This window comes from Myotis nattereri (assembly GCF_964212035.1).
Source record: "Myotis nattereri genome assembly, chromosome: 10".
NCBI classification, from domain to species: Eukaryota; Metazoa; Chordata; class Mammalia; order Chiroptera; family Vespertilionidae; genus Myotis; species Myotis nattereri.
In genome coordinates this window covers 43,746,843-43,766,601 of record NC_138085.1, presented here as the reverse complement: position 1 = coordinate 43,766,601, position 19,759 = coordinate 43,746,843, and the positions used below count along the sequence as shown (strand labels likewise).

Genomic DNA, 19,759 nt, shown 5'->3' with positions numbered 1-19,759 from the left:
CTGGCTGAAAGACAGCCGGTAGAGTACTTGGCATAGAAGTGGACATTCATTTAATAGCAGCTACCTTTGTTATGCTAACCTGTTGGTTGTGAATTTCTTGGAATGTTTATTAAGCATTTCTAGGATCTCAAGAATCATTTCAAAGCCAGGACTACTTCTACTAAGAAGGTTTTCTTGTTCATTTTTCCTCTTCTTTTGACCATTTTCCTTCTATTTAGGAGAATGATTTTCCTTATGGTTATACAAATTTACAGCTGCACGTTTAACAGTCTCCAGCATTAGCACAGACTGGGTTGTTTCTCTCTGCAGTTCCTTATTCTGATCTTCCACCCCAGTGAGGGGAAGAGGATGTGATCATGCGATCGCCAGCCAACGGGAAATTGTGAAAGGGACCTCACCATAGAAAAGCAGCCCACAAGCGCCTCAGCTCTCAGAGGAGGCTGAGCTTCTGAGAGGACTTGTCTGAGGGTGGACCCAGCCGTCTGTTTGTCCATCCATCATGGAACCAAAGCGGATCAGGGAGGGCTACCTGGTGAAAAAGGTAAGCCAGAAGCGCCACCTACACGGGTGTCACTGGAGAGAGGGTTGGGAGGATCAGAGTCCAGTTTGCACTCCCTGTGCACTCGTTTTAGAAATGTTGAATGCTGAACCTATTGGGTTGATCTAGGAGAACATCGCAGCATGTAAATAAATGTTCGGGAGGGAACCAGTCCAGGTTCCACTTCGTTCTGGTTCTTAAAGGTGAACTTACCTAGCACAGGTGTCAGCAGAGGTTGAACTCGTGGGACTGAGAACTCCAGGCTACAGGGTCTGGAAGGCAAAGGTCTAAGCGAAATCAGTATGCTTTTCAAGAGCCACATATGCCTGTTATGACTCAATCTCTTTTGCTGTAGAGGTTATTTGGAGAGACTATTCAGTTGTTATTTAAATTCCAATTCCCCTCCTTTTAATTTTTATTATTTTTTTTTGAGGAGAGAGAACAGAAAATGATTAAAGATGAGCTGACATAATAATACTCTAGTTGTAGCTTATTACTTGGGCTTTCTTCTTAGAATGGTACATTAAAACTCTATCTTTTTTATTGGCCTGAAATCATTCACAATTCTTAGAGAATTTATACAACATGCCATTAAAGTGGTAGGTAGAGCACCATTCTAAAGACTGGAAAATAAGGACACAAGCGCACTCAGAAATGCTTAGTCTCACTGGTGTGGCATCAGGAAATTGAATTTTGTTAGTACTGCTGGTTTTTCTTCTGCTGGTGAGCGTATGCCATGTCACTGTGAAACTCTCCAGGATGTTGAGTTCACACTCAGGGCTTATGAGCATCCTGTGGGCAATACACATATAAATAAGTACACTCATACTGTCCCAAGTGAGCTAAGCATGTCAGAAGTGCACTGAATTCGATATGGGCCTTCAGGTGAATGCCTACAGTGACTCTTCTAGGTTGTTCGTTGGTTTAACATTTTAGCCAAAATGTTCTACTTACAAGGAGATTAAACAGGACACATTGCTGCCTGATTCTCTTTTAATTTAAAGCTGGGAGGGACCCTAGATCATCTGGCTTCATTCCCTCATTAACAGAAGGGGAAATTGAGACCCGGAAGCTGGGTGACTGACTGCCCAAGGTCACATGGCTGTGACAGAGTTGGGGCCAGAAACCCACTCTTTTGAGACCTGAGTTTCTGATTTGTGGCCCTGAGCTCAGTCAGTGCACCAGGATTTTCTCAGAGTAACGTAATCTAAGCTAGGATTTGTAATGCATCTATGGTAGTGAGAGGTATGAGCGGGTGAGGGAGACTGCGTAAACGCTCAGTTTATATTTTCTCTAGCTGGCCATCTTTTGAAACATCCTTTGGAAAAGACACACCTATGTACACAAAGGTGTATGTAGATTCTTTGCAATAGGCACCAACACTCTTTTTGAGAACCAAAAATAATAAATGTTGACTTACTTCTTTCCTGATTGCTTCGGTTAGTATCCTGAGATGAGCGGGTAAATGGAAACATTTTCTGCAAAGTTGTTTTGTTCAAAAATAATTTGAACATCATGTAATAAAAACTGCTTTAAGTGTGTATTTTCATATTTTAAACTCTATAAATTACAAAAAAAGAAGACTGAATCTTTAGTAAGTGAGTTTGCCCCAGTAGAAAATGGGAATGATAGAGTTAGGGTTATGGACTTAAATTAATAAATACATAGTTTTTAATTTTTTCAGATCATGGCCTGTAAAAGGCAATCTAGAAAATGTAACAAGAAAGAAAAATAGTGAAATTTCATATTGATATTTACATCCTCAGTAATTTCTGCATTTTTCTCTGGGACCTTTTGAGCACTTTGTGTTGTAATGTATTAAGATTCCTTAATTTGTCATTTTTAAGAAATGCTTGCTTCAGAAATATTCTCTTGTTGGCTGCAGAACCACCCCTGAAGCCAGAATTTCCTGGGAAGGTGCTGAAGTTCTTAACTTCTTTAGGTGTTAAGTTTCATTCAGGTACCTCATATATGGGGGTTAATTTTATATATATATATATAGATATTTACTGGTTCTTGGTTTGATTGCCAAGTTAATAATGAAGCAAGGACCAAGAAAATCTTTCTCTGGCAAGGCTGTGCGAATCCTTGACTATAGTTTTTAACATTAAGGCATGACAGGCAATAATGTATGAATCTCACTCCAGGCACGTGGGGTTTTTTTTATTTGTTTGTTTGTTTTTCTCATGCAGTTTCAGATTCCTAGGTGGTAATAAAAATATCTTTCTCCTTATTATTCTTTTATGAAATAACTTTATTGGAGAAAATACATTTGGGGTAAAAAAATACAACACTAGGAAAACTCTGGTGCAAGGATTTTGTCAAGTCAGAAATCTTGGGATCGGTAATCAATGGAATGCTTCTGCTTTTCTTTTGTGCAAGGAAACTGCCCACATTTCACAATTCAGGTTTCCTCCTTTTCGTCAGCTAAGATCTTTAAATAGAGATGATAGTTAAGTAAAGGAAGAAAAATACATAATTCTGTCATTTTGTAGCTTTTTCATTCTAAATAAGACCTGGATTTCCTTGCCTCAGAATCTTGTCACTAAAAAGACAAAAACAAAACAACAACAACAACAGCAAAAAACAATCACAAAAATACTTAGAAGCTACTATGGGGCCTAAAAATAATTAATACTTTTCCTCTCACCTTTTAAGTTCTAGCTGGGCTAATAAGCAAACTAACTGAGACAGATTAACAGGAGAAAATCAGATTTTAATGCATGCGCATGGGAATTCACGTAAGCATGAAAATTCCATAGATAGTGAGCCGACATTGGGTATATATGACATTTTTGACAAAGCAGGAAAGGAGTGGGAGACCCGGCCTTAGACTTCAGAAGTGAGATTGGCAATTCACAGGTAGTCGAGGAAGAGCACAGTATACATGGCAGGTGAATTCTTGCTAGGCAACTCAGAAACAGCGGGACACTGGATATCTAAGCTAAGGGGTACCAGCCTGAGGCCCTCCTATTCACCATACTTAATTTGAATTTGGTTAAGGCAGTCTCCTAAGATTCCCTTCCTGGAGTAGGTTTTTCTAGCTGAACCTCTTGGAAAGGATAGTAGGGAGGGCTTGAGTTTCTTCGAGCCTTTTATTTCTCAATAACCATCTCAAAATCAATATCCCAAAAAGGCAGCTTCAGGGTGGCAAACCTTTGATTCCCTTCACTACCACGTAGCAGTCAGTTGTTCTATGAACAAGATCTCATGCAGTCCTAACCATCCTATACGATAGTGTCCTTATCCCCATCTTACAGATGAGCAAACGGAGGCTTCACAGGTACAAGGCCTTGCGAGTCTGAAATGGGGCAGCTGGGGAAAGCAATCTAGAGTCCCGCTCAGCCTTCTGTGTGGGGTGGGGCATGTGGAGCAGGTCTGCTCATGTGCATAAGCATAGCTTTAAAAAAGAGAAAGGAGCAGGTTACGAATTGGACTCTACCAAGTCACATCCCAAACCAACCTCATTCCTGGGAGTTTACGGAGCAAACTGTTGTTGATTGCTTGACAATCAATTCCACAGGCACTTCATGTAGCAGAACTGATCCCAGTTGTACGCTTAGAGGTTTGGGTGGTCTTTGGGGCTGGGAGAAAGGACAGGAGTTGGGGTGCCCTAGGACAAGCGGGTTGGACAGGAAAGAAAAGGCCTGCGAGAGGTGTGGTTGCAGGAGGAAAGCCTGGGGTAAGAGAGAGAACAGGAGTCAGGGGTGTTGGCCTAGGACTTTTTTCTCACAGCTACGTTGTCTTCTGGACACAATACCATGAAACAGTTTCCAGTGATTTGTACCCATCGATTCCCATCATCTTAATAACTAATAGATGTGGTGCTTGCCTTGCAGCAGGGACAGATTGAAAGCATCAATGCACTTAATACTTACAACAACCCTACAAAGTGGGTACAACCGTTAGCCCTACTTGACAGATGACGAAACTAAGGCACAGAGAAGCTAAGAGGCTTGCCCAAGGTCACACAGCTATTAGGTGGCACAGCTGGACTGGAACCCAGCAGTGTGGCCTCAGTGTCGCAGAGAGCTATGCCTAATCGTGTTACGTGCAGCTCTTGGGCTTGGATTGCAGTGATTTATGTTTCAAAGCACGGCTGTCGTGATGGCTGGTACCCAGGATAACCTTATGCCAGAATGATTTCACAGAATTGCCTACAAAACTGTGTAATCCCATCTGCCTATATGCTAACCACTTTTGAGCACCTGCTCCAAGTTAGCCACAATACTTAAGCCCTTTAAGTATATTCCATTTAATGTTTACAACAGTGGGAAGTAGTACAATATTACCTTTATTTTACAGGTGAGGAGACTAATGTTTGGAAAAATTAAGTAACTTGTCTATGAGGACTGTCTTCAAATTTGAACCCAAATTCCTAAGACAGAAATCATGCTGTTAAGCACTCGGTACCATTTCTCTATTGCTTACCCAGTATGATTTTATTGAGAAATTATCCAAGCTGGAAGATTTGATTAATGTAAAAAAACATATTATGGAATAGATTGGTTTCCTTGCCTTCAGAAAATTAAAATAGGCACAAAACAACCACTTATCTGGGATTTTATACAAGTGATTTCATGGATCAGGTTGGAAAACCAGAAGATACAATTTACAATGCAGCAGAAATAAGGATGTAATTTGATGCAACACCAACTTGAAGTAACACGCCCATGAGTGTGGGAGAATAGGTCATGCCGACTCACAGTTCTGCTTTAGTTAAACACGTAGTTTTGAGCATAAGGTAATTTTCCTTTGAATTCCAGCTGTACGTCAACACATGAAAAGAGAAGTTTGAGGGAAAGGAGAAGTTAAAGGAGGTGTCCTCACTCCCTGGGAAGTGCCCTGGGAGGGGTTCTAAACAACATAATAAAGTTGCCCCAACCCACAGCAGTGAGTCGTGGCTTTTTTCAGTGACGCTGCTCATACTCTGCATCCTTCCATTGAACTGGCGGTGTCATTCAAGGTCACTCTCTCCCCCTGTTAGATGGTGAATCATTTAAGAGCAGAGACTGTCTTACTCATTTGCCACCCCAGCGCCCAGGCCAGTGTCTGAAGCACAGGAGTTGCTCTGTCATTATTTGTTGAATGAACATGTCTCAAAGGAAGAAACTTGTCTAAATCATAGAAACCAAAGCATTGGGGGTCCATATTACAGTAACTTATAATGTATTAAATTTTTTCCAATGGGGTATTCGTTTTTTGGTGATCATGTTAAATATGTGTTAGAACTTTACTTATTTTTGGCTTGTAGGAGAGACCCAAAGGGATATCTTGAAATTGAGGGTATCCACAGGGATAGTAAGGGCAACAGCCTTTTTTGGAATAGACGTGTAGAATCTGAGGGTTGAAAGGAGTATTAAGTATTAAAGTAACTTTTAACTGGATTTTCCACCTGAGGCCGCATTTCTTTTGCTATTCTGTTACCAAGCATGCTTGAATGCCTCTTGTGTCAGAGAACTCACTAATTTAACTTTCTCTCTTAAGTTATGCATAAAATGTTTTTTCTGAAACCTCCATGATCTACGACAATGTTTGACACCTTTGAAGACAGTCCTCCTCAGCTCTGCTTGTTCCTTTTTGTGCTAAAACCTACCCAGTTTCTTCAACCATTTCCCAAAAAAGATGCCATCCTGTCCCTCTCTTTTGAACAGGCTCTGGTTTACCTGCAGCCCTGAGGTTTCCTAAACGCAAGGCCATCCTCCAGGTACACCTGATAAGCACAGAGTTACAGGACATAGATGCTATTTATTGAGCGCTTACTATGTGCTAGAATAGATACTGCCATTGGCAATCTACATGAATTGTTTTATTTAATCTCCCAATAATGCTGAAAAATACATAGTAACATGTCCCCATTTGCCAGATGTAGAAAATGAGGTATAAGAACTTGCTCAAGATCCCATTGGTAGAATGTGGCAGAACTGGGATTTGAGCCTGGACCACCCAGCTCCAGAGCCGTGGTCACCTCCTGGTCATGCACCACTTAAAGTCAGAATATTACTGTCCTCACTTTAGATCTTATGCTTCTATATGGCCTACAATGACTTCAGGCTTTCATATATAAATAATTGATTTTAGAGAGGAAAGGGGAGGGAAAGAGAGATAGAAACGTCAATGATGAGAGAGAATTATTGATCAGCTGCTTCTGTACACCCCACACTGGGGATAGAGCCTGTGACCTGGGCATGTGCCCTTGGCTGGAATTGAACCCGGGATCCTTCAGTCCGCAGGCCGACACTCTATCCACTGAGCCAAACCAACCAGGGCACTTTAGGCTTTTTAAAAAATAGTGCACATCAAACTGCTGCTCATAAGGCTCCTTTTTGTCTTTTCATGCCCAGTTCCCCAAATCTTCACCAATATATTTTATAAATTTTTTAAAAAATCTTATCAATGGACAGAATTATATCTTATTTAATTTTTGTCTCTTTGAGTACTATTGAAGCAGTACATTTTTATGTCTATTGAGCCTGAGTATTTCTTCTCTTGAGATGGCCTATTTATATTTTTTGCCCAGTTAAGGAGTGTTTCTATACATTTTTAATAATTCTAAAAAGTTCTTAAAAACATGTTAACTTTTAATTATATGGCATATTACAAATGTCCACATTTTATTTTGCTGTGTTTTTTTTAATGCACAGAAGTTCATTTTTTAAAAGTATACAGTCAAATATCTCATCCTTTGAGATTTCTTCTTTTGGCATTATGCAATGTCAGACTCTTGTGCACTAAATTATACCAGTACCATGATGATCAACAGCTGTTCCCTGGGAAACATTAATAAACCTAATTCAGCATCTAAAATCCATCCATTGTACATTGTAGAGGTTTTCTTCTATAATGACAAAAGGCATTACAGAAAAATACAAATAATACCTCACCCCTCAATACTTCAGACATATGATATATATGTATATATGTGTATATATATGTATATATATAACATATTATATAAAATTATAACCATGATTTTATGTATAGCTAGCTAAATGGCCTGAAAAAATTGATTTAAGTTCCAGAATTACTCAAAGGTACATAGGAACCAAAATGAAGATGGCATCTGAGGGGAAGTAGAAAGAGCATAAAATTGGGAATCAAGAGCCCTGGGTTCTAGTTCCAGTTCCACATGAACTGGTCAGGTGTAATGTGCCCTGGACATTTCAGGACCACACTGCCCAGTTTGCTCTTGGGTGAGTGCCAAGGGGGGTGGGGACAGGAAGGGGTCAGTACAGTGGGAGTGAGGAGGAGGTGCTGTCGTTTACTGCAGTGAGAAGCTGGTGGCTGTAGCCATGGCTAGGAGAAGAGAGATCACCTGTCATTCCATCATCCTAACCCAGCTAACTCCTACCAAGCCTGGAAGAAACTTTCCACTCTAAGAGGCTGGTCTCATTTCCCTTGTTTTACAGAGGATCGGCCTTCTCAGTGTGCATAATGGCCCTGAATCCCAAATGACACCTCCTGCTCTGTGAACTGACAGACCCCTGAGGCTACATTTGAATTAGGAGTAGCTTTACTTTAATTGCCGACAGGAGGAATGCAGTGCTGGCTGACCTCTCCCAATTTATCCCAATACTAAGGTCAAACTGCTGCGTGATTGTGGCAGTTATTCATCTCTGAGGGGCCTGAGGTAGAATATACAATTTTAGACATGAAAGGTATTCAGGGTCATTTAGTCCAACTTTTTGCTCCTAGCTCTGTGAGTATCGCTTTTATTATTTTCATTATTTTATACACCTGTTTCTTTGTTTCCCTGAAAGTATAACCTAGATTTTACGATATAGTAGTGTCTTGTGCTGTTCATTTATTTATTAATTTTCCCCAATTATTTTGAAAAATTTCAAACCCACAGAGAAATGAGAAAATGAGTACGACTACCTGTATACTATTTACCTTGATTTATCAATTGTTAACACATGTTCGCACTTGCTTTATCTCTCATATCTCTGTATTTCTATATAAATATACACACAATTTTCATGAGAATAAGCTGCGGACATCATGCTACCTCACTCCTCAGTAATTCAACATATATCTCCTAAGAATTAGGACATTTTCCAGTTCGATGTGCCATCTTGCACTCCTGCCCACCACATATAGGGATTCCAGTTACCATCCTTGCCAAGTCTTGCTCTTCTTAATTTTTGTAAATGTTAGATATTCTAATGATGTGTAGAGGTATCTCACTGTGCTTTTAATCTGCATTTTCCTAGTGAATAATGATGCCAAACATCATTTCAGATACTTTTTTGATAACCTCTTTAAAATATATATATATATATATATATATATATATATATATATATATATATATATTGATTTCAGAGATGAAGGGGCAGGGGAGAGAAAGAGAGATAAAAAACATCAATGATGAAAGAGAATCATTGATCGGCTGCCTCCTGCACGCCCCCTACTAGGGATCAAGCCTGCAACCCAAGCATGTGCCCTGCCTGGGAATTGAACCATGACTTCCTGGTTCATAGGCTGACACTCAACCACTGAGCTGGGCTGGATAACCTCTTTAGTGAAATGCCTCTTGCAGTTGTTTTCCCATTTAAAAAATAGATTTTATTTTGCTTATTGATTTGCAGGAACCCTTTATATTCTGGATATAAGTTTCTCTCAGATAGATGTAAAGCAGAAAGACATTTAACTGAAATTATTTCCTGTGTTTGCAGTATCTGACCTTCCCCATTTTTAAAGAAAGGAAAACAGCCTAGTGTTAGTATGGATAGTCATTCTGCCTGTGCAAAAAAGAGATAGTGGGTTCTAATTTTAAAAGTTCTTTTAGTAACTAAAATAAAGGAAACACTTGGACAAGCAAAATGATACAAAATGATAGTCCCACAAGTACTTAACCTTTTTGCATAAATAGACTTCCTTTTGGGCAACTGACCTTAATATAGAGGCTCTTTGCATGTTAAGATAAGCCGCAAGGTCTTCTGGGAGCTGGATGATAATTCTATTTTGTGGAAGTCATGACAGGGTGACCTCATGGGTCCAATGGTGAGAGGCAAAGAACCTTATTTTCCCAAACTCTCCCAAAATATGGACAAAAAAGAGAGACTTCTTTGATTTAGTCAGAACAGTTAATGTACTGCTACAGGGGCAGTTGACATTAGTCCCAACTGAAAACTTTTCCAATAAAGATCTTCCTAAAAGCATGGATGGCAACAGTCTGGCATCACAGACCATTTTTCAAGGGATTTTCATACAACTTAGCCATCCTGAACGCAAGGCTGCTGTCTGAGTTTCTTCTTGACATTCACATTCAGATAAAATCTTAGACCACAGGATGGAAGGGACTGCAGCGAGCTCGCCACCTTTATGGCCTCCACACCTGAGGCAAACACAGCTGTTGATCATGTCACTTTCCCCATGAGTCCGGCCTCGGGCTTCCGCTACTATTCAGTCTGCGCTGGCACTTGAGATAGAATCTATTTGCCGTCCCTGAGTTGAACTGAACACAATGGGCAGGGGTGGGAGCAGAAAGCCAGCCTGAAATGCACAAGAAGAAGAGTAGAGATCCATCCCATATTCCCTTGGTAATGACCCATGAGAGGCTTATGGCCGGTTATGAACATGCATACAGTTTATCTTAAAAATATTTTTTTAAAGTTCCAGAAGAATGGCAGTCCCTTTTCCCTTGAAGGCTGCTTGCCTAGCACCCTGATCACACAAATGTGGGTCATGTGAGTCCACACTGGTCAACAGTAGGCTATTTACCAAGTCCTGCCTCATCTATAGAACAATTTTATTTTATTTATTTATTTATTTTTTAAATATATTTTATTGATTTTTTTACAGAGAGGAAGGGAGAGAGATAGAGAGTCAGAAACATCGATGAGAGAGAAACATCGATCAGCTGCCTCCCGCACATCTCCCACGGGGGATGTGCCCACAACCCAGGTACATGCCCTTGACCAGAATCGAACCTGGGACCTTTCAGTCCGCAGGCCGACGCTCCATCCACTGAGCCAAACCGGTTTCGGCTATAGAACAATTTTAGAAAATATTGTTACATGACTTTTTGTTGTCATTACAGGGGAGTGTGTTCAACACCTGGAAACCCATGTGGGTTGTATTGTTAGAAGATGGAATTGAATTCTATAAGAAGAAAAGTGACAACAGCCCCAAAGGAATGATTCCTCTGAAAGGAAGCACTCTGACTAGTCCCTGTCAGGACTTCGGCAAAAGGATGGTGAGTTGACATTAATAGCCACAATGAATGGTTGGTCAGACACTGACCTTTGAGCCTGTGCACAGCCTACAGTATGACTGGTTTCCCCCGGACTAGTTCCCTCACCACCACCCTGGGCATTTGGGTCTCTGTTGGCCAAGTACTTCCAGGACAGGGTTGGCTCAACTGCTGTGCTTCATAAGGGACCTCAGCCCCTTGAAAAGAGTGATTCCTAATGGCATGTATTTTTATTTTCAGTTTGTGTTTAAGATCACTACAACCAAACAGCAGGACCACTTCTTCCAGGCAGCCTTCCTGGAAGAGAGAGATGGCTGGGTTCGAGACATCAAGAAGGCCATTAAGTGCATTGAAGGAGGCCAGAAGTTTGCGAGGAAATCCACCAGGAGATCTATTCGACTTCCAGAAACCGTTGACTTAGGGTGATTTTCTGTGTTTGCTTCCTTATACACCTTTTTTTCCCCCTTTGAGGAGATGTTCCAGGGCTTGCTTTGGTCACCTCTGAAGGCTATATTTACCCTTCCAGGCCGATACTGGCTCTTGGTGTACTAAGATGTTTACCTGGATCTGAAGGAGTGATCATGGCTTCTCCAAGGCCTAGCAGCTGAGGAGATGAAGCTACTGGAATATAGATTCCCTCATTTTGGAAAACCTTGGAGAAGAAACTTTGGCGGAGAAAGAGATCCAAAGAGATAGAGAGAGACAGAGAGATAGAACCTATTGCATTTATGAAGTAGCCATAATAAGCTAGTCTTTAAAGAATGCTTCAGGATGTCTGGGTAGGGAGGGAAAGGCAGGGGGTCTGCATCCAAGTATGCAAGGTTTTGAGTTCAAGTGCATATATTCACACTGTCAGCAAGGACCAGTCAAGGTGAACACCCATCCTGGGCAGAAACCCTGGCCTGGTTTAATGTCCTATGATGTGGGCTGGCTTGGAATTGCAGGTGATAGTTGTTGACTAAAGGTTGTTAGAGGCTCACAGGAAAATTCAGCCCGTGACAGGAACAGGACTCCTTCCTTCCTGCATGTTTCATATCTCCTTCTATCACATGAGCTTTTTTTTTTCTAGAAGAATCATTGCTTCCTGATAGTTTTGCATCTATGTCGAGTATAACCTGAAATAGGAGCCCAGTCAGAAAGTATTCCATGTTGGCTGCTAAAAATGTTCAAGAAGGGTTCTGTTTACACAGTGTGGTTGTCCCTGAGAGGGACCAAAGACGAACCCCTTCAGCAGCCTAACACAGGACTTGGCACGTCACAGGGGTTTAAGTTTGTACAGTGAGCTTGGGAGACTTGGAATCTTCTCTCACCAGCAAAGCTTTTGGGGAAAGACCCCAGAGCAGGCTCCTGGTCCAGCGCAGCTGCTGGCTGGGGCCAGCAAGTGACCGCCTTTCTGGCCATGGCTGTCAGAGCTAAGTGGGAATGGTGTTTGCACTATATGGAACCACATGACACATGAAAGGGGCTTTCTGGGTACTTGTTGGCAGTTTCTCTTCTAAGGCTATCTTGAGTTTATTACTTCAAGGACAAAAATGAGAACTTCTCACTATTTTGCCTTGTCTCATAATAGAATAGGAGATAAGCTTAGCTAAAACATTTGCTTTCTTGGAGGCAATGTCTAGTCTAGATGGTTTCTTAATGACACTTGAAGGACTGGGATGTGAAAATCAAGGGACCTTGAAGATTAGAGTGGAAAACTGGCCCTGAGAACCTTAATCCTTGCCACTTAACTTTCTCTCTCAGGCACTGGGACTTAAATCAACAAAGAGCTCAATGAATTTAAGAACTAATAATTATCTCCCTACTGCATTCTGTTGAATGCCATGCCGGACACAGAATTATGCAAATATCAACTCTGCCCTTTAGCTATTTGTGTTCTGGTGGGGAGGTTAGGCACAGGGGCCACCTGGGAGGGGAGAAGCTTGTTTTCTTGGCCAGCTCCTCAAGGTCCCTGCGAGGACTTGCCATTCTGAAATGCTCCCCACTCATCCATCTGTTTTCAACTCTGTGTAGGGCTCTGTATTTGTCCATGAAAGACACGGAAAAAGGAATAAAAGAGCTGAACCTAGAGAAGGACAAGAAGATTTTTAATCACTGCTTCACAGGTAAAAGGCCTTGCAAGTCTGATATGGGGCAGCTGGGAAAGGCGATATGGAGTTCCCGCTCAGCCATATGTGTGGGGAGGGGCGTGTGTAGCAGGCTGGGTAGACGGGGTCATAGGAGGATGACTGGTGAACATGAGAATTGAACTTCTCCAGCATGGACATAAAATGAAGGGTAGAAAAGAACTTTGTTGTCCAAGATATTGTTTTGGAAATGCCAGCTATATCAATCAGAGTCATTTTTTTCTCCCCAAAAATGGTATTATGTTAAAATAGACACAGAGCTGAATAAAAGAATAGACAGGAATCAAGATATATAAGACTTAAGTGCAAGTGGGTAAAGAACTATTTCTTTAATGAGGCATTGCTTCTTAAAGAACTTACAGATTTTTAAGGAAAGAGAAACAAAACAAAACCCTTTACATAGTTCTGTTTGTTTCCGGGCAGCTATCCCACTGATTTAGTTTTTCCTTCCTGGAATAACAGGGAAGATGAGACACGTCAGACACGCGGGTGCTCTGGGGCTTTCCAGGGGCGATGGTCAGTGGTTTGTTCTTTGATTAGGAGAGTTAACCTTCCCTCTGATGGCTCCATCCAGGTAACTGTGTCATCGACTGGCTGCTCTCCAACAAGTCTGTTCGGAATCGCCAGGAAGGCCTCATGATCGCCTCCTCACTGCTCAACGAAGGGTACCTGCAGCCTGCCGGAGACCTGTCCAAGAACGCCGTGGATGGGACTGCTGAAAACCCTTTCCTGGACAACCCTGATGCCTTCTACTACTTTGTAAGTGAGAGAAGCTGCTTAGCTACTCTTCCTGTCATGGAGGCTGCTCTGGGCAGATTCGAGACTGGGCCACCCACATGTGTGAAAGAGAGACCCAGCCCTCTCCCCAGAGTTGTTAGCTGTTCTTGCCTTGACAGCTGTCCCCCAGCTCAATGCCTGCCACATCCAAGTGAGCCAGTTCAAAGGAAAATATTGTTTACTTGAGTAGTTTGCTTTAAAATGACTTTTAAAGCTTTACATCTATTCTTATTCTAAGCAATAATTCATTTATAAAAACAAAGAGGCTAGAGCAATGAAAAAAAAAATTGCAGCCTGCATGGAGCTGCCTTTCTAGAGGAGATCCATAAAATCACATTATGCTGATTGTATATTTTCTCAAATATACATTCAAATATTCAATTTAATGCAAAATGTATGCATTGGCACTCCCTCCCCCAATCATCTGTGTTACCACAGATGGGGAAACACAGGATATTACACAATGTGGACCTAAACCTGGGCCACGTGAGAAATCCTGCAACAGTGAATTTCCAGGGGAGTTTTGGCAGTTTTGTTTCTATTTGGGGTCAGAGCACAGAAGTTAGGAAGCTACTTAAGAGCCTTTTACAAAAATGATGTGAATGTCCCAGAGAGAGTTTCATTTCACTTTGGGGGAAGTTCCGCTGTCAGCATACATATTTTTAAGACCTCTAATTTGGCTGCTTATAGCCATTTAAATGTGGGATTCTAAAAATATCCAGCCACAAAGTCCAGGCCAGGCTTATTTCCTGTTTAATGTGTTACTGAGTCCAGGGTATCGGGCTAGAACTTCTTAAGTCCTCCCCATTGAAGGTCTTAAAAAGTGGCTCCTCTTTCTCTGTATGATTCATTGCTTGCTTATAGCTGAGCAGAACCCAGTTCACTGCTGACCTCAGGGTTTGAGGCTGGGCACCTGCTCTTGGTCTTCTCAAAGCAGAAGAGGGCTGAGAGGCAGAGATCATAGTGGAGGTCTTGTTGTGCAATGTCTTAAAAAGTAGCCAACTCTACTTTTTAGGATGTGGCTTTGAGGTCCGAAGAGAAGGAAGGCTTTGAAGGAAGAAATGTGCTGAGCTAGACTTAAAATATGTGTTTCATGGGGAACCCAAGAAAATGAAAGGATATCAGCAAGATCACATGAGTGGAAGGAGAGGAAGAGCATCTAGATTCTAGAAACAAGATTAAGGGGGAGGGGAAATGAGATAACCAAGGACAGCCTTTATTTTTTTATTGTTTATTTTATTTATTTATAATATTTAAAAAATAAATCTTTATTGTTGAAAGTATTACGTATGTCCCCATTTTCCCCTCATTGACCCCTTCCAGCCCACCCCCTCTGCCCCAGGCCTTGACCACTCGATTGTCTGTGTCCATGGGTTATGCATATATGCATACAAGGTCTTTGGTTGATTACCCCTACCTCCTTCCCTCTGAGATCCAAGGACAGCCTTTAAAGTTCAGGTTGGGATATGAGCCACTGGAGGAGGAGAAGGAGCCTACGCCAGTGGCTGGAAGTGGTGCAGGGTATGTGTATGTATGTGTGTGTGTGTGTGTGTGTGTGTGTGTGTGTGTGTGTAAAGATGGTACACATAGCAATATGCCTAAGACTGGTAAAATAAACTTGCTATTTCCTTTCCCAATAGCCAGACAGTGGGTTCTTCTGTGAAGAGAATTCCAGTGATGATGATATAATTCTGAAAGAAGAATTCAGAGGGGTCATTATCAAGCAAGGATGTTTACTGAAGCAGGTGAGTGAGTGGCCACTACTGTTGCCTTTTAGCCTTTCCCTCTTCTCAGGTTCTTTTCATTTCTAAACCACCAAACGATATTTCCTTTGGCTGATAGTCAACCAGTAAATGAAACCAGCAGACTGAGATGGACAAATAGCTTGGTAAATGGTCAAAGTGGCATTAGGACAGGAGGACAGAGGCAGGCAGGGCAGAAGATGCACTTCAAAAAAAGGAAACTCTTTTATCAATATCATGGGAAAAAGATGTTTCAAAAAAATTATTGATCTTTTAATTAGCTGGAAGAAATCAGTTGCCTAAGAGATGGCATGGAAAAGACAGATATTTCATAATAAAAATACTTCCATTTGCTTATCCCTCCCCCTCCGCTTGCTCCCAAAGTAACCAGGAAATAGGAATAAGCCACACCCAGAGGAGGAACATCATATATGCTTGAGAGCAAGTAAGTGCCATTCCAGCCTGTGGGTAGGACATAGTGAAACCAAATCCAGGGCATGCCTGAGGCCAACTCTGCAGAAGCAGCCGGCGAAGGTCAAATCCAGTGAGAGGGCATGGACTCAGTCCTGGGGGGAAGTCATGTGCAGTTCTCAAGTGTCTGCAGGTATAGGCTAGCATTAGACTGGGAGGCAAGGGCTAGGTGAGCTGAAGAGCTGTAGTTAGTTACCAGCTGCCAAGGCATGAGATGCCGAGAGTTAAAGGCTGGGGCGAGTGAGAAAGCCAGGGCCAGCACCTGGTAGAGGCAGAAGCAACAGGAAGACATGGGAATATCAGGATGAAATCAACTGATACTAGCACATGGTGTCACAGAAGCAAAAGCTGCTTGATGAAGCCAAGGTTTTGCCCTTCTGGTTGTGTTGTGAGCTGTCTTACAGGCGCTGCTCAGCATGTAACAGGGAGAATCTGGTTGCTGTAAGGAGATTTTTGTGCACTGTCTATAGGCCCTGTGGGACGGAGATTTGACTTACCTCGTAATGGACCCCTGAACTTTCAGGGCAAAGAAGGGAGAACCAATGTTGAGTATATATTTACTTTTAGAAAGAAGGGATTTGGGCTAGCTGAAATTAGGTATAGACGTGGATTCCGAGTTTCACTAGGGGAAGTGGGGCATTAGTGTGGTAAACTACCTTAACATCAGGGTCCTAAGAAATAGTACAGCAAGGAATTAGAAAGATTTCAGAGTCTTGTAATGACTTTTATGACAGGGTGACCAGTGACTAGATTAAAGGAAAATCATAGGAGCAAGGCCAGCCTTATATAGGGAAGACGGACAGTTTGCCCATTGCTGGCTTCCTCTTTAGTTTAATCCTGGCTCTTTGATTACAGGTGCTGGGAGGTGGCCGTTAAGACAAGAGTTCCTTAGGAGCAAATTTCGTTATTTTCTTACGTTGTTGATTCCTTCTAGAATTCTGTATTGTTATCGACCATTAGTGACTTTTCTTGAATTAGTTTACCTGAGAAGCCCTAGTCTAGAGAGGAGCCCTGAGAAAACTGAACGTGAGGGTTGAAAAGGGCTGAACGAAGTCTGATCTGGACTGCATAAGTACCCCAATGCAAGCCCTGGAGGGTCAAAATCTGGCTGAGGGTAATGGGTGCTTGAGTGCCTGTTGAAGACAGTGGGGACCAGAGTAGGCGTGCTTCCATGTTTTCCTTCGCCTGCCTTTACTCGGCCTTTGCTAGCTACCGTTTAGCCCTGTTGTAGCTAGCCCTGTTGATGCACACTCCAATCCTCCAGGGACCTGTTAAAATTGCATGCCAGGCCAATTAGAGTAGAGTCTCTGGATTTTATAGCTCCCATTGGTGTGTGGCCAGGCTGAAAACCACAGAGCTAGCCTTTTACCTAAAAGCTAATTTATCCTATTATCAGAACACTACTATTTAAATAGCCATCCGTATAAACCTCCTTTAAACATAAACAAAACAGAAATCTATGTGCACTCAGGAATTTTGTTCTTTTACAATATTCTTTCCTCTCTTTTTTGGGAGGCCAATGGGGAAAAGAACAAAAACCTCTTCTATTTGAATTGACAGCCCCCTTTAATGCTTCCTTCCTCTTAGTTCAGTGGTTTATATCAGAGTCATCGGAGGGAATTTTTTAAATGTCCTTGTTAAGTGGCACAAAAACTAACCCGCCCTGTGTCTACTGCTAGGAGTTAGCAACCATTAACCTGCATAGAATGCTGATCTTGAAAAAAGACACCTGTGCGTCACACCTTAAATGGTGAAGAAGCAGTGTCCAATTGGAGTCCGCCCCTTCCTCCCCATCTTTCCTCCCCACTTCTCCCATCCTAGAGGAAATAATTCTACTTGGGGGAATGTAACAAATTCTAGGACCAATGAGATTGGATTATATTCAGTATAGTCTTTTTAAATATAACTCATTCTGTTGTGACAATGGATAGACTATCTGGTTTCTCAACCAATGTAGATTCTTTGATGAGGAAGGACAATGTGTTATACGTGTATGTTTTTCTCGTATCTGCTGCAGAATTCAGCATCCTTCTTGGTCTATAATAGGCAAAAAACATTTGTAGGATGAATTAAATAAAATGTAAGTAGATTACTTTGACAGATCAGCAACAATTCTTGGAAGCCCTAGGCACCCATGCATTCCTTAAAATCCCTCAGGAAATGCTCATTAGATGAAAGCTGTCCAGGCAGAATATCAAACTCTTCAACTTGTCACATTGTGATGCCAGTGAGGGCTTAAAGGGATTATGGTGGTGGCCAGGGTTGGCTGATTTCACATCTTCCTGTTACCTTCCTCTTCCATTGACCCATGAGAAGTTGGTATTCACCAAGTCATTTCATAAGAGGATATGGCACATACACGGATCAGGATAAAACGATGTGGGCAGAAACTTTAGTGTCCACATTTTATGGGCAACATCAATTAAGGCAAAGAGCAGAAATTCATAAGAAGAACTTTAGAAGTTGATGCTTTGCAAAAGCCATTCTGAATGTGAAATAGCAGATAGAAATATTCTGTATTCTCCCATATGACTTCAGAGAGTTCCTGGCTTCAACCTTCATGCAAGTAAAAGACTCTTTTGACATGAGCTCCTTGACCAAATGATTGGCCAAATGACTTAGACCCATTCTTGAAAGCTCCCTTTAAACTCCTCTGACCTGGGATTATGGCACTGTTTGCTAAAATTGTAAATGTTTCATTGCTTTCTATATGCACACAATGAAAAAATGTTGGGAAATTCATTTATGTGCCTGTCAATGTGTGGAGTGTTAGAGAACAACATTTTTTGTACTGGCAAGATAGAAACTCCATATCTTTTCATCTAATACAGTATTTTTTGGCTTCTGAGTTATTCAAGTTATTTGAATTTCTGTGGGAAAGCATGCAATCAGTTTTATCATGACATTTTAATAAAATGCTATAGGCTAATTGAAATAACTGGATAATTCAAGGCAATAGACATGAAGCACTCCCTTGTGCTAGGCACAGTGCTGGGCATTGGAGGACCAAAGACAAACAAGACACAAATTCTGCCCTTAAAACCCACAGTCCGAACAGTGTCAGTGTGTAATTCTATTGGACAAGGCCAAGTCCTATTCTTCCTTCTCATCATGTCTGGCACAGCAGCTATTCCTCCCATTTCTTTTGCTGCTATCTGATGTTAGTCCCTGATAATTTTATGCCTGAATTGTTGCAATCATTTCTTAATGACTTTCTTTTTACCTTATTATCTTGCCCCTGGTTTATCTTTAATTTAACCAGCTAGTTCATTCTGTATGTTGTCACCACATCAATCTTCCTAAAATGTGATTGTAATCTTTTTACTTCTGACTCAGCAACAACCCCACCTTTTTACTAAGTCTTTTTCCACTTTTCCAATCTTGACTGGACTGTTCCTCATGACTCCTGCCTTCTAGTCTGACTGCTCTTACTGCTGTTTTGTTGTCAATTGTCTTCTTACCTACCCTTTTCTCACCCATGTGGATAGGAATAGGTCTTTATAAGACTTTCTTTGACATCCAAACCCCAAATTACATATCTCTCATTTAATTTTTTTCAAATCCATTATCTATACCAACTATTTGATACTTTATTTTCCCACATAGACTATAAACTCTATGAAGAGAAGGGACATGTCTTAAATTAAATCTCTTTATAGCCCCCACATTACCTAACATAGTACATTGCACATACAGTGTACTGTTTTGTTTAATATCAAGTTGGAAGGCAATCTTAGCAATAATTTAATCTATAGTTTAATGATATCCAAATTGTTCATGGGCCACCGTGCTAACTCTCTGACAAAGATCTGAGTTGGGGCCTGGTTCTCCTAGAATTAGTATTTCATTTTTTTTTTCAATTCAGCCAAGATTTATTTTGCAGGTGCTATATATACAGAGCGATGCC

General features: G+C 41.4%; 1 protein-coding gene across 1 annotated transcript in view; it reads left to right on the top strand.

Annotated features, from left to right (window-relative positions):
• Positions 1-309: 309 nt before the first annotated feature.
• PLEK (pleckstrin) overlaps positions 310-19,759 on the top strand; it is a 23,540-nt gene continuing 4,090 nt past the window's right edge. Inside the window, exons 1-6 of the mRNA XM_081100543.1 lie at positions 310-541; positions 10,584-10,739; positions 10,977-11,158; positions 12,750-12,841; positions 13,437-13,621; positions 15,280-15,384. Of these exons, the coding sequence (XP_080956669.1) occupies positions 500-541; positions 10,584-10,739; positions 10,977-11,158; positions 12,750-12,841; positions 13,437-13,621; positions 15,280-15,384 (762 nt within the window). The 5' untranslated portion in view covers positions 310-499. The remainder of the gene's footprint in view (positions 542-10,583; positions 10,740-10,976; positions 11,159-12,749; positions 12,842-13,436; positions 13,622-15,279; positions 15,385-19,759) is intronic.